Source organism: Phoca vitulina, unplaced genomic scaffold (genome assembly GCF_004348235.1).
Source record: "Phoca vitulina isolate PV1807 unplaced genomic scaffold, GSC_HSeal_1.0 scaffold3, whole genome shotgun sequence".
NCBI lineage: Eukaryota > Metazoa > Chordata > Mammalia > Carnivora > Phocidae > Phoca > Phoca vitulina.
Window position 1 is genome coordinate 68354243 of NW_022589706.1, and position 15540 is coordinate 68369782.

At 36.4% G+C, this 15540-nt stretch overlaps 1 protein-coding gene across 7 annotated transcripts in view; it reads left to right on the plus strand.

The window, feature by feature from the left end:
- Positions 1-15540, plus strand: part of CCSER1 (coiled-coil serine rich protein 1) — a 1349277-nt gene that overhangs the window by 295506 nt on the left and 1038231 nt on the right. For 6 of the 7 annotated variants that reach the window (XM_032400829.1, XM_032400826.1, XM_032400828.1 and 3 more), the window contains one exon: positions 2156-2267. In XM_032400829.1, the coding sequence (XP_032256720.1) occupies positions 2156-2267 (112 nt within the window). The remainder of the gene's footprint in view (positions 1-2155; positions 2268-15540) is intronic. The other variant, XM_032400831.1, reaches the window with a different exon arrangement.

Sequence of the window (15540 nt, forward strand, 5' to 3'; positions counted from 1 at the left end):
AATATAAATTAAAGCCACAATGTGATACCACTATACACTTATGGAATAGCTGTGGTAGGCTAAGCTGACACACGAATCTAACCCTTGTATAATTTCTTCCCCTGGAAAGATGGGACATCACTATTGTAATTAAGTTACGTTCTGTGGCAGAAGGGACTTTGTAGATGTAGTTAAGATTACTAACCAGTTGGCCCTGAGCTAATCAAAAAGGAGATCATCTAGGGGCGCCTGGGTGGCTCAGCCATTAAGCGTCTGCCTTCGGCTCAGGTCATGATCCCAGGGTCCTGGGATCGAGCCCCACATCAGGCTCCCTGCTCAGCGGGGGGCCTGCTTCTCCCTCTCCCACTCCCCCTGCTTGTGTTCCTGCTCTCGCTATCTTTCTCTCTGTCAAATAAATAAATAAAATCTTTAAAAAAAAAAGAGATCATCTATGTGGGCCTAACCTAATCTCATGAGCCCTTTAAAAGCAGAGAATTCCACCCCCCCCCCAGTTGTTAGCAGCATAAGAAATCAAAGTATGAGAGAAATTTGAAGCATGAGAGTGTTTCAATGGGAAGGATGTTCTTCATTGCTTGATAGACAGGCCATTGGCCACTGACCTGTGAGGAGCTTCTAGTAGCTCAGAGTGGTCACTGGCCAATAGCCAGCAAGGAAAAGGAGACCTGATTCCTACTACTCCAAGAAACTAAATTTTGCTAACAACCTTAGTGAGCTCAAAAGAGGGTTCTTCCCCCAGAGACTCTAGATAAGAGTGTGGCCTAGCTGCGAACCTGACATTGCCCGAGTGGGACCTTAATCAGAGAACTCAACTGAGCTCACTAGACTTCTTACCTACAGAACTATGAGATAATAATTTGGGTGCTGTTTATCCTGCTACGTTTGTGTTAATTTGTCGTGCAGCAATAAAAAATTCATATAATATTAAAATTTTTAAAACTGGCCCAAACTAAGTGTTGATACAGACGTGGAACAACTGAAACTCGTCTTCTGTCTTGGGGAATGCAGATTAGTGCAATCAGTTCAGAAAGCTGCTTAGCAGTAGCTACTAAAGCTGAAGGTGGAACATATGGACATATCCTAAGAACAGTTCCTAGGTATTTTTCAATACAAATTTATTTGTGCACCAAAAGAAAAAAAAGTACATGTATGTTTACAGACATTTCAAAATAGCCTCAGACTAGAGCAGTCTAAGTGTCCATCACCAATAACATGTATAAACGTGTTGTGGTCTGTTCCTTCAATGGACTGCATCACCAGTAACATGTATAAACGTGTTGTGGTCTGTTCCTTCAATGGACTGCATCACCAGTAACATGTATAAACGTGTTGTGATCTGTTCCTGCAATGGACTGCATCACCAGTAACATGTATAAACGTGTTGTGGTCTGTTCCTGCAATGGACTGCATCACCAGTAACATGTATAAACGTGTTGTGGTCTGTTCCTTCAATGGACTGCATCACCAGTAACATGTATAAACGTGTTGTGGTCTGTTCCTTCAATGGACTGCATCACCAATAACATGTATAAATGTGTTGTGGTCTGTTCCTTCAGTGGACTGCGACACAGCTCTGAGAATGGACAAAGTGCTGTGGCACATGAATGCATCTTACAAATGTGTGTTGAATGAAATAAGCCACATATAAAATAGTGCACACACATAAGAGCATGATTTCCTTTATACCAAGGTCAGAAATAGACCAACCCAATCTATGGTTGTTTAAGTAATAATAATGATTAAGTTTGGAGGCTACAACAGTGATTGGGAAGGGGTACCACAGAGAATTTTAGGGTGCTGGTAATGTTTATTGATCATAATGCTGATTAAACAGGTGTGTTCATTTTACAAAGATTCATTTAGCTATATATCATTTATGCACTTCTTATTCTTCAGTGCAGAGCTTTTTTAAATGAAGGGCTATAAAGTATTGGCAACACCTTTTCCACTGTGTGACTTAAAAAAAGAAAAATTGCCTAGGGTCATTCAGCAAGCAAGTGGAAAGACAGAGTGGAAAATGATAATTAAGGGTAATTTAATGATAATTAGTGTTTTAGTTAAATTATCTCTTTTGTTTGAAAATAAAGGAAGGGAAAAATGGAAAGTGAGAATAGTCAATAAATAATTTTGACATTTACAATTAATTTTTTTAATAAAGCAGTTTGCCGGGAGGATTCTTACCACTCCGTAGTCTCATGTGCTGCTGTGGTTCTACCAACGATAGAAATGAAGAAAAGAGAAGAACTAAAATTTCCTGAACCTTCCAAACAGTAAGTTATTTTTTTGATTTTTCAGAACTCTGTAAAACTAATTAGATAACTGATCAGAATTAGATTGCTCAGAAATTATGATTTATAATGAATGTGTGAATACTAGTATATTGAAAGGACAGAAGTAATTTTGTACAGTATTTTAAATATCAATCTGTCCTTTACTATCTCAACGAATAACTTCTGCATCTTCTACCTTCATGTGTTTGAACTATATACCATTCAAGTTTCATTCTGTTACCTTACCTTAGGGACATGCAGCACTTTATTTCTTTAACACTGTGATTATGGGTGCACTGTTCTTGGATGGCTTATTTTATAGTCATAGGCTTTAGTTGTCTAAAATGGGATCAGTTTTTAATATAAACTTCTTAGCTTAAAGTTGGCTTGCATTTTATAAGGAATGAAAGTTGCTATTTGTAACTTTTTTATTTGTAACTATTTTAAATAAATTACTCTAAATTAAGACTTTACAGTATTTAATATTTCTGTATTTTTGCTATTTAAACAGATCGTTTCACTTAAATTTAGATTTGATCTTATATTGAATAAATAATAGATTTTTTTCTTACAAGGAAATTAATGGTAACAAATGTAAACTACATGAACCTGAAATATCAAATGAATTAGGATATTTCTAGGTGTGCATTATATAAATGCAAAGGGAAAGTTTACTGATATTTTCCGGTGAACTAGTGCCATTCCCACTTTAAGGTCTCAGGTTGGAGACTAAGTGATGTATGGTGTTGCCAGTGATTGGTGGCTGACCACCATCTGAGCCGGGTGGTAGTTACCTTGAAGGACCTTCTATTTTTCCCCATTGGTTTACACTGTATCATACTTGTTTGTTTCCGATGTAATTCTACTGGATAAGCTCCCGAGGACAGAGTTTCCTGGAACATGATAGTGCCTGATACTCTTTGTGAAATCAATTAGAAAATCCCTTAATGTTATATTCAATAATGTTGAATTCAAGTGGAGCAATGTATATATTTGATAGCATGAAGATAGTAAAGTATTAATATTCTCATTATAGAGAAAAGAGATACTAACCAATTCAGAAAGTAATGATTGTAATTCAGTTTTAATACAGTTTAAAAGTGAAAACAATTTAGCTGCTCTTAATATAGTCTAATTTTTAGGTTCCAATTTTTTTGTCTAATAGGAGGAAAATTACATCTCATATATGCCAATTGAATTATATTAGAAAACTCAAATGCATTTTCTACAATACGTGTATGAGCTTACATAAGTTATCTATATATTTATAAATAGGATCTTAAATTCTTTTAATTATCTTTTAGTGATTCTGCTTAAAACTGGGAACAGTGTTATTTGCTTGCACAAAATACCTTTTTTCAGTCCGTAGTTCATAAATACTCATTCTTCTTTATTCTGAGATGTATATTAAAGCAGACTATTAACTCACTGGCCTTTTTTTTTTTTTTTTTTTTTTCTGTTACCCTACATATACTCTGATACTCCTCTGTATTCTCTGAATTCTATGAATCTACTTTCTTATTAAACATTCTCCCTTAACATCATTCATTCATTCATTCATTCATGGAAGTTTTGTTGTTTTTGTTTTTCTGAGTCAGAGAGACCTTGGTTAAAATCCTAATTCTGATATATGGGAATTGGGGACCCTTTACTTAAGCTCTCTGTGCTTTCCTTTCTTCATCTGTTAATTGGAGTGATATCACCATCCTTTTACAGTCATTGTATTAAGTGAAGTGATATTAGTAAAGGACCTGAAATCTAAAAATCCACAGAAGTATTAGTTATGTTGTGTCTTCCATAACTTCAACTATCAACATTCCCAATGACTTACAGATATATATTCTTCTTCTGAAGGCTTTTCTGAATGCAAGTCTAATATTTAAAGTTGCTGACCTGACTTGTCTAACTAGATATCCTACCAGAATCTTATGCTAGGTATGCCTAAAACCAAATTAATGACTCCTGTAGCCCCCTTAAACATTGATTCTTTCTGACTTCTGTATTTATGTAAAGCTACCATTGTTTTTCTTTTCTTAAAATCTCAATATGTTTTCTCTTTCACATTTCACATTCAATTACTTATTGATTACTTGGTTAATGTCTCTATTATATTCTTACCATTTCAGCTGACCAGGAAGGCAAATACATCTAATATTTTTAAATTTTTTCTAACATTAACTGTGATCTTAATGAAGCTATTCAAATAGTGGCCATTGTATCAAATGGAGATTACATATGCTCTTCATTTCTCACACTGCTATTTTGAGAATTAATTGATAGATGTGAATATATTGCAAGAACACAATATAAATACAGAGGCATAGTGATTAATTCAAAACTTTCATTTGCTAATGAGAGAAGCCGCAATGTAAATTGGTTTCAGAAAAACCAAGGGTAGTGGTTCTTATTGGTTCATATAATTAAAAAGTATAGAGATAGAAATTTCCTTAAGTATGGCTGGGTCTAGTATTCAAATGGTGTCATGGAGGCTCATTCTTTCCATCTGCCTGTCTTTGCTCTGCTTTCGTCTCTGTAGTTTTCATTTTCAAGGAGAGTCCTCTAAAGGTGATGTTACTACCTTCTGCAGCTACTGGGACAGATTTTTACCTTTTCAATAAATCCAGTGGATTTAATCAAAATCAAAACAAAACAAAAACTGAGATCTGAATGTCACTGCTTTTGGCTAGCTTAGCTTATTTGACATGACTATGGTGAAGCAATTGCTGTGTCTGGGAGTATTCGATGATATGATTGACTAGAGCAGGTTATAGGACAAACTGTGGAGCAGAGTGAAAGTGAGAAGGGGAAGAGTGATTCCGTACTTGAATATGGCTGATGTTGATAAAAGAAGGGAGGAGTAGATGCTAAGAAGTCAAAACAACAGGTGGTCAACATAGGTAGTAATATTATCAGCATTAGTTTTAAAAGTCAGAGTTCTTTATTATATTCAAACCATTGACATTGAAATATCACATTAAAGTATAATTATGCATATCTTTATTTCTTGTTTCAAATGTTTTTCACTTTATTTCATATTATCTGATCTAGCTGTGCTATTGAGAGGTGGTATAACTTGGTGGTTAGGAATTCAGGCCTTGGGCAGGTTTGTTTTTGAAACTTTTTTGACCTTGACCACACTTTGTTTCTTTTCAATGTGGAAGTTACTTTATCTACCTTATAGTGAAATGCCTGAAACACAATAGAAAGGAAATAATATAAAAAAAGTTTATACAATGAATCATGGAACACTACATCAAAAACTAATGGTGTAATGTATGGTGATTAACATAACATCAAAAAAAGTTTATAAACTGTGGAAGGAGCCGAGATGCCCTTCAACAGACGAATGGATAAAGAAGATGTGGTCCATATATACAATGGAATATTACTCAGCCATCAGAAAGGATGAATACCCACCATTTGCACTGACATGGATGGAATTGGAGGGGTTTATGCTAAGTGAAGTAAGTCAAGCAGAGAAAGACAATTATCATATGGTTTCACTCATACGTGGAACATAAGCAATAGCACGGAGGAGTACAGGGGAAAGGAGGGAAATCTGAAGGGGGAGAAATCAGAGAGGGATATGAACCATGAGAGACTATGGACCCTGAGGGAGAGAGGGGGTAACAGGGTGATGGGAATTAAGGAGGGTACGTGTTGTGATGAGCACTGGGTGTTATACATAACTAATGAATCATTGAACACTACATCAAAAACTAATGATGTACTATATGCTGGCTAACTGAACATAAAAAAAAGTTTATACTTTTTTACAACAAATATATTCGGGAAATAACCATATCATATTTTTATAAGTGAAGTTACCAAAGGTTTGTATGGTATTAGTTTTGTGTTTTTAGATTTCCCATTAGGAAATATAATAATCCACCAGTATAATACTGAAATACTAGAATGTTGTAAGTTGAGACATTGTCTTTAGATACCTAGTATTTTCTTTAAATTCAGGATGGAATTATTTCTTTAAGTAAATTTTCCCCTCTAATTATACAGGCTTCATATGATAAATTCATAAACCATTGCATCTTTGAAACATGGGACTCAGTAGAGTCATGTAATTCAGAACTCAGCAAATCTCTTGCTAGGAAGAACTGTGATAATCTCAGTATATGGGCTTCAAAATACATAAGATTGTACAGGAGACATAAAATAGATGACAATGTGTTTTTGAGGATGTTATAATCCAGGTGAAGAGGTAAAACATACCTGAAAAGATAAAACTCGGTATAAAAGCAGCAGATGCTATTTATCAATGTAAGATAGAGATTTTGGTTAGACATATGATTGTCTAAAGTTAGGTCAGGCTTATTGATTTATCAGTATAAACATATGAAAATAAAGCCAAAATATTGGTCATAATTACACCATTGTATTGATATGTCACTTTAGAATATAAGAAACATTTTATGACCGAAATATTTCTATTTTAAAAATTGTTATGTATTTATCAGTTTTTAGTCACATTAATCAAGGAAAAAATAAGAATTAGGAATTTCTATTAGGGATAAGTATAAATTTGTCAGCAGAGCAAGTGATAGGGAGAAAATATCTAATCTTTTAGGAAGGAAAGCTGCATTCTGAGCTCTGTGGTTGGAAAGAATCAGATTTTTTCTCTTATTGATATATCTAAAGTTCATCTTAATTTGGAAAATAAAGGTGTGGATTTTGTTTTTTAGTTTAGTCTGGTAGGTAGCTAAATACCATGGAAAGAATAACTTTGCTAGAAAAATAGAAAAATCTATATGATCCAAAAAGAGTCTGTACAATTTTCAAATAATTTGATCATAAGCATAGAATGTTGAGATCGAAGCTTTAAGTGTGAAGCTTTATAAATAAAATGGTAATATTAAAGATGTATCCACATATCTAGCCACTCAGCATGTTACTCAAACCTATATATTTCTCAAATCACAGTTAACGTACAAATGATTGCCTAATGAGCTGTATATAAAATTCAAACTCTCAAGAGAATAAAAGAGTACTGCTTCCATGATAGGTTATGCATTTTATTTTGCGCTTTCATTAGAAATGTGTTTATTGAAATTCATGTACTTTGTACATACTATGGCTCAATATCTGAAGTGAAGGGATTTTATGGCCATTGTAAATTTAGAAATAAAGAGGTAAGAGGAAGAGAGAAATAATTCTATTATTTTTTGTTCACTTCCGTGTTTTTGTTTTATTTTATATAGAGAAATCTAAACTTCCTAAGATATTTGATTTATTGTTTCAATTTGTGAAAATGAGGCATTATGTAAACATCTTATCATTCACTCAAAGTTTCAAGGCCTCCTCGTAATAATGCTTCATGTCATTGACGTGAAGAAGGTTCTTTGAGCTACTTTGAGCTACGGTTGCTATCATTTAGTACAGAATGTCTTATTTTTTAAGAATGGCTAAAACCTATTTTATTCTTAGAGCGTACTTGACACAAATTTAAAGTTCTATCAGCTTTTTATTTAGTTTTATGTGAATGAATAATGTATATATGTTAAATTTGGAAAAAATTAAGTACTCTCTAATGTCATCTATAAAGTTATTACACAAACTGTAGTTGTACTAGAGACGCATCAAAGAATCCGAGTATTGACTAATCCCCGACTTTCTTTTACAAATTTCAGGGGGATATATTTATTTATGCTTTCAGGTAGACATTTATTCATTAATTTAATCCATCAGATATAGGTAATTCTTGAGTATTTGCTTTGATCTTCACACTGTGCTCCCGGCTGGGGTTTTTAAGTAAAAAGCAGGTGCTGTCTTTCAAGAAAACTTTAGAGTGTAGTCAGGGAGACATGCTAATTGATTAATTACAACAAGAAATACAAGATTGTGGATGTGACAATGGCTGTAATGTAGAGGTATATCATGTAATGAGGGCTTATAGTAAGGAGCTTTAACTTAGCCAAGAAGGTCAGGGAAAACTTCCCTAAGGAGGTGACACAAGCTAAGATCTGCAGGATATTAGTTCAGTAAGTGAGAAAGCAAAGGAGGACTTTATCAGCAGAGGGAAAAGCTTGTTCAAACACTCTCTGATGTCTGGGAGCAGGGAAAACTTGAAAGAAGACTGGTGGGAATAAAAACAAGCTAAAAACATGTCTTTTAAAGCAGAGCCCAGGTGACAGGTGGGGACAGTGGTGTGATAGAGCTGGCTTGGGAGGCAAGTTTGTTACTCTTTTTTTCCCTGCTCCAGACTCGGTGATCTCACATTGGAAAGTTGAAATCAGCTGCAGCAGGTGTATTTATACCCTAGTAATTGGCAAAGCCTACAGGTCAGGGCTTTTCCCTTCCCCAGAGAGCTGGCTAACCATTTACTAGCACAACACTAATCAAGGACAGGTTGAGAGTCTATTGTGAGGCCCGTAGTGAGGGCTGACAGTAGCTTGGACTAGAGTGCTGGCATTGGGATGGTGAAATGTGAAAAGAGAACTGAGCCAGTAATTATCCTGGAACCTAGGCAAATTCAGTAAAGTTATTAAACTAAAACTTACAGCATATTATTAAGCACTCACAGTAAGGATAAAGAAGAAATATCTGTACTGCCAGTTGTCATTATGATAAAGTAATGTAATATTGTGACGATCCTACCATGTTATTTTGAGTTAGTAATAGTTTAGTCAAGGAGGAGTTTTGATATTCTTGTAATTTCTGTTGAGTGCTATCAGTAGCACTATATAAATGTGAAACATATGTATATAAATGTGCTTTGCACAAAATTCTTTTCTGAATCCTTTTCGCTGATTCTCCTTAAAAATGCACATAAATATGAAGAAGTGCCACTTACATCCTTATGTAAATAGTATGATTCCTTAGTAATAATTTTCCCTCCTACATTTGGTCTCTAGTTTTCATTTACCATCTTGGTTTCTTAAATCTCTCCGATTCAAAAAAAAAAATAATCAGAAACTGAGGCATGGTATAAATGGAATCACATAGTTTGTGGTCTTTTGTGTCAGGCCTCTGTTTTTTAGCATGTTTTTGAGATTCATTCCCATCGTTGCCTGTGCCATGGTCATGCCCTTTCATTAGGGAGCAGTGTTGGCATGGGATGGATGTGGCACAATTTGAATATTCATTTAGCTTTGTTCTCTCTCTTTTTTAAAGATTTATTTATTTATCTGAGAGAGAGAGTTGGGAGGGGGGAGGATCAGAAGGAGAGAGAGTCTTAAGACTCTACCATGAGTGCAGAGCCCCTCATGGGGCTTGATTTCGCCACCCTGGGATCACGACCTGAGCCAAAATCAAGAGTCAGATGCTTAACTGACTGCGCCACCCAGGCACTCCCAGCTCTGTTCTCTTTTGACTACACTTTGCAAATTCACTGAATCACAAAACTACAGGACCTCTGGGTATGTATAGGGGGATCATAATGACCATCTTTATCCAGCCCCACCCTTATACTACTCATATCCAATGCTTGGTTCACAGCCCATGAAGATATTGCCCAACCCCTGCTTGCACACCTCCAATGACAGGTAGCTCATTCCCTTAGAGGGCAGCTTTTTTTGTCGTGGCCACCCTGGCCTGTTACAATACTCTTCTTCATTTTTAGCTCAAATCTACCTCCCTGGATCATTCCTACAGAGGTCCTGGTTCTCATGCTGGGACCATTCAGAGTCCATCTCCCTCCTCCCCACCATAGGCCTTAGGGATCCAGAAGGCAAAGCCTCTACTCAGCAGTGTGCTGATAATGTTTAACTTACAGGGCTAGATTAGTTATTTTTGTTGGTGTATAATATTCTATGATATAAATATATCAAAATGTATCCAATCTTTTATATATATACACGTTATACACACACATATCTATCTATCTATCTATCTTTCTAGCTTACAATGGCTTACAATGTTTGCTTTATAAGCAGTCCTGCTATGACCATTCATGGGCTCTTGGAGTTGGTATGAACTTTCTCTGGAAGTAGTATGGCAGAGTTGTAAGGCATATACATCTTTCACTTAGACAGTGCTAAATCATCCTCTAGGGGCCCCGTCATATACACCCTTGCCCACTTAGATAGGCAAAAGTATAAAGCCTTCCAAGGCTTATGAGTGTGAATGGCATCTCATGGTTTTGATTTACATTGACTTATTTCTTCACTGACTTTTTGACTTATTTACATTGACCCTTGCAATTTACATTGACCCTTGCAAAGTTGAGCATCTTTGCAAGGGTCTATTGGGCATTTGTGTTTCATGTTCCATAAATTGCCTGTCTTTTATCCATTTCTCTATTGGGGGATTTGTATTTCTCTTGTCTTTATTTAGAGAAGTTCTTGTATAGTATGATTTCCAAAGTTGAATTGCTATATGCATTGCAAATCATTCTTTCGGTTTGTGGGATGTCTTTTAATAAGTTGTGACTTTTAATAAACAATTTTTAATTGGAAAAAAGAACTGTAACTGAGGCATGATAAATATCAGGATACCACTATGAATATAAAACAGCCCTCTTCCCATGCAGTTTTCTAAAAGAATTGGCACCAGTTTGTGATTTTGGCCAGTTCCAGGTAGAAACAGCTATTAGAAGAGATAAGTGAAGAGATTTCTGAGGGAGAGAGCTGTTGCCTGAATGTGAGTCTCCCCCATAGGCCTAATGAAGGGTCTTCAGAAGAATTGTTCGGAGAGTTTGGCATGTGTTCTCTGCAGTTGGAGACACAAAGGACAGTTGGCTGATTTATGCCTGAGAAAACTGAAGCCAACTGTGGACTGGAATCTGATATCTGACCAGATCAGCTAGAGGTCGAACATGGCCGGGCCCACTGGGAAAGCAGCACCTTCTTGAACTCCCAGAGTTGGTCAGGGAGCTCAGGTTTTTGTGACTTATCTGGAGCATCAGGAAACCTAGGAAGTAGAGGCAGAAGACACCCATCCATCCTTGGTAAGGGAACAGCCAGAGAGTGACCCTGAAGAGACCACTTGTGTGTCTATCACTAGGCCCTGGAACCAAGCAAAATCTCCTTAAAACTCTTCTGGCCTACAGAGTACCCTTCTCCGCCTCTCACTTGGTGGCAGGAGGACATTGGCTGTGCAGCTGAGGAAGCTTACCTGCACTGGGGCCCTTCACAAGGCCCTAGAAGGGATCCTGGGATTTTTTTTTTTCCCCTTCTTCTTCTTATTTATTAGTTTCCAAATAGACCCCTCCAGGTTTTGTAAACTCCACGCCTCACAAAACCTTGATCTGTCCCTTAGTACTACCGCTCTTTGATCGAGGCAGTCAGGATACTTGCCTTGGGTTCTGCACTTGAGAGAATTGAGTTATGTCCCTTCTCCGGCTCTGCCTCTTTCTGCAAGGCACGAGTTCCAAAGAGCCCAGGGTTCCCACTCAATAGGGGCCTGTACCTCCATCCCCCACCATGCTCAGAATTCCTTGCTCCAGTAGCCCTGAGTCCTCCCCTTTAGGGTGTAATACCCATGGCCTGCGAGGCTGAAGAGGAGCAGCTGATCACTGGCAGAGGTGGACAGAGCTTTGAGGGGTGGTGGGGGCATTCTCTCTCTCTGGCCTGTGAGACCCTGAATATGTGGGAAGAAGCCCAAGGTGGGAAGGAAAGAGGGGCAGGCTAGGTGTTCGATGAATTAAGCTATACTGATTGATACCACCTGTGAGTGGATCCTTCTGTGTTTCATAGTATCTATTTACCTTTTGGAAGATGTGCTCGCGTCAGTCACTGGTTTATTAAATAAATTTAAAAAAAGACCCAGGAAAGTTAATTGTTTTCAAACTTCATGTGTTAGGCAAGAATCTGTGGGTTTTAATACTAAATAAATAAATAAAAATCCCCAGAGAAACCACTCGCCTCGACGGAGTGTTATTTCATTTTTCTGCTGTTTATTGCTCCTTAGTGAGTCATAATATCTGGTCGCTTGTGCAGACAATTTGTCAAGTCAAGAAATTGTATTATAACATTTACATCTGGTTTGACAATCTTTCTTTATACACTGAACACACAATTGCTATTATTCGGATAAATTGGGACAGACTGATAAGATGACTGAGATGTTTCAGTTCACCAGTGCGGTACCATACCATTGTACTCTTCATCGCGCAATGTAAATGCAATTTATCAGATCACGGGGAAAGACTGCAAGTGCATCACCATTGTTGTGCAAGTAGCTCTTAAGCAACGTCCAACTGCACCTGCTAACCCATGGAAAAATTCTGTTTTCAGATAAATGAAATATACTTCATTTGAATTTATTCTGTAGTGTAGATGATAGCATAAATTACTTAATAACACTATAAATGATTCAATATTAATTTACCATTTTTCCCCTTCCAGGGGAGATAGACTAGTAGAAAAATGAAAAGGTTTGAAATCTAACATATTTCTACTTAGTAGCCAGATAACATGGTGCAGGTTACTAATTATATTGAAGTCAAGTACCCTCACAGAAAACACAAGCACACTAGCACCTGCTTCATAAGGTTGTTTTTAGTGTTCAGTGTTCTGGTGTAATAATTCCAGGTGCAAAGAAGAAAAACAGTAACAAGCACTGATTTAATATCTCGTGTATGAAAAAGTTGGGGGTGAGAATAGGGCAGAGGGCCTATAAAAATACATGATGTTGTATGGAATTTATGATTTTAAAGATTTCCTAAAATTTACCTACTCATAACATGTGATTATCTGCTTATTTTTAAAGGAAGTGATACACTTTTTCATGGTTATATTTGAGTGTCTTTTACAACAAATGTTGCCTTTTTAAAATCTTCTGTAATTTGTAGAATATTAAGAATTAATAGGTATTCAAAAATACTGGATAATTTGATTAATTTCTATTTATGTTTGAGGTAAAATACATTGTCTGATTTAGAATGTAAAGCCAACCATCAGAGTTGTTTGACACTATCAAACTGAAAATAAAGTTAGGTTGGATTAATGCATAGCCACTGTTAATATTAATTTAGTAAATATTTGAATAAGAGCGATTTTTGAAGATGTCACATGGAATTTTTAAAATCTTCTGTAATTTGTAGAATATTAAGAATTAATAGGTATTCAAAAATACTGGATAATTTGATTAATTTTTATTTATGTTTGAGGTAAAATACATTGTAATTTTATCCTACAGATTGAAAAGAAAGATCTCTGAACTATGAGTCTGGAAACTTGACTCCCATGTCTGAGACAGGACAGGGCTGTTTGTATTTCTAAACTGTAGTTGTCTGTAAAACGAACATTGGCAATGCAAACTTCACTGAGAAGTTTTAGGAGTAAAATTCTAAGAAAACATGTTGTAAAATGTGAAGGAGCCTATTTTCCTTCTCTGTTTTTTAGAGGTATCTATAATAAACATTCATGAATATTCTCAAATCTCTTCGAATTAAAGAATCCCTATGATTGGGGCGCCTGGGTGGCTCAGTCGTTAAGCGTCTGCCTTCGGCTCAGGTCATGATCCCAGGGTCCTGGGATCGAGCCCCGCATCGGGCTCCCTGCTCAGTGGGAAGTCTGCTTCTCCCTCTCCCACTCCCCCTGCTTGTGTTCTTTCTCTCTCTGTGTCTCTCTCTGTCAGATAAATAAATAAAATCTTAAAAAAAAAAGAATCCCTATGATTGATGGAAACATCAAGGTATTTGTAGAGTAATGAACTCTCCCATGCATTCCTATAATATTTGAACACCTGTTTAGTAGTACTTATTTGACAAAAAATATAATTGCTTATATTTTGTGCTGTCTCTCACCAGACATTGAAGACTGGTATTTTTTGAAGATAGATATTTTCTATCAATCTTTAATGTTTTTTTAATTAATTTAATTATTTTTATTATGTTATGTTAATCACCATACATTACATCATTAGTTTTTGTTGTAGTGTTCCATGATTCATTGTTTGCATATAACACCCAGTGCTCCATGCAGTATTTGCCCATCACCAGGCTAACCCATCCGCCCACCCCCCTCCCCTCTAGAACCCTCAGTTTGTTTCTCAGAGTCCATCGTCTCTCATGGTTCGTCTCCCCCTCCGATTCCCCCCCTTCATTTTTCTCTTCCTGCTATCTTCTTTTTTTTGTTTGTTTAACATGTAATGTATTATTTGTTTCAGAGGTACAGGTCTGTGATTCAACAGTCTTACACAATTCACAGTGCTCAGCATAGCACATACCCTCCCCAATGTCTATCACCCAGCCACCCCATCCCTCCCACCCCCACCACTCCAGCAACCCTTAGTTTGTTTCCTGAGATTAAGAATTCCTCATATCAGTGAGGTCATATGATACATGCCTTTCTCTGATTGACTTATTTCGCTCAGCATAATACCCTCCAGTTCCATCCACGTCATTGCAATGGCAAGATCTCATTCCTTTTGATGGCTGCATAATACTCCATTGTGTGTGTGTGTGTGTGTGTGTGTGTATACACACCACATCTTCTTTATCCATTCATCTGTTGATGGACATCTTGGCTCTTTCCATAGTTTCGCTATTGTGGACATTGCTGCTCTAAACATCGGGGTGTACGTACCCCTTCGGATGCCTACATTTGTATCTTTGGGGTAAATACCCAGTAGTGCAATTGCTGGATAGTATGGTAGCTCTATTTTCAACTTTTTGAGGAACCTCCATACTGTTTCCAGAGTGGCTGCACCAGCTTGCATTCCCACCAAGAGTGTAGGAGGGTTCCCCTTTCTCCGCATCCCTGCCAACATCTGTCGTTTCCTGACTTGTTAATTTTAGCCATTCTGACTATTTGACTTTGTTTTTAATCTGTACCGAGAAGGTTGAAAATTCTTGTTGCACTTTTGGGATTTCTTCACAATTAGGATGGTGGCAAATTTTTAAATACATGCCCTGAAAAGTGCTATGTTATACTTTTTACTAGTAGTTCATTATACTTTATTAAATTGAATTTAGTTGTAATCCCTTTTTATATGGGGTATTAGCCAAGTTCTAAAGTGTCAAGGATTTAACATCTTAAAGTTGAAAGAAGCAGCCATACCATATAATAGAAAGAAAATAAACTAAAATATACAAAGTGGGATTATAACCCCAGGTCTTTCATAACCTGAATGACTTACCTTAAGTAAATAATGTAATTTCTGTGTTCCTATCCCCTTTTTACAATGAAACATTTAAAATAAATATTTTCTAAGGTCCCATAATCTCTTACTCTGACATTCTAAGTTACCGTTTTAACATTTCTTTGTGCTATGTAATTTCTTTCTTTACTTCTCTTTCTTTCTTTCTTTTTCTTTCTTTCTTTCTTTCTTTCTTTCTTTCTTTCTTTCTTTCTTTCTTTCTTTCTTTCTTTCTTTC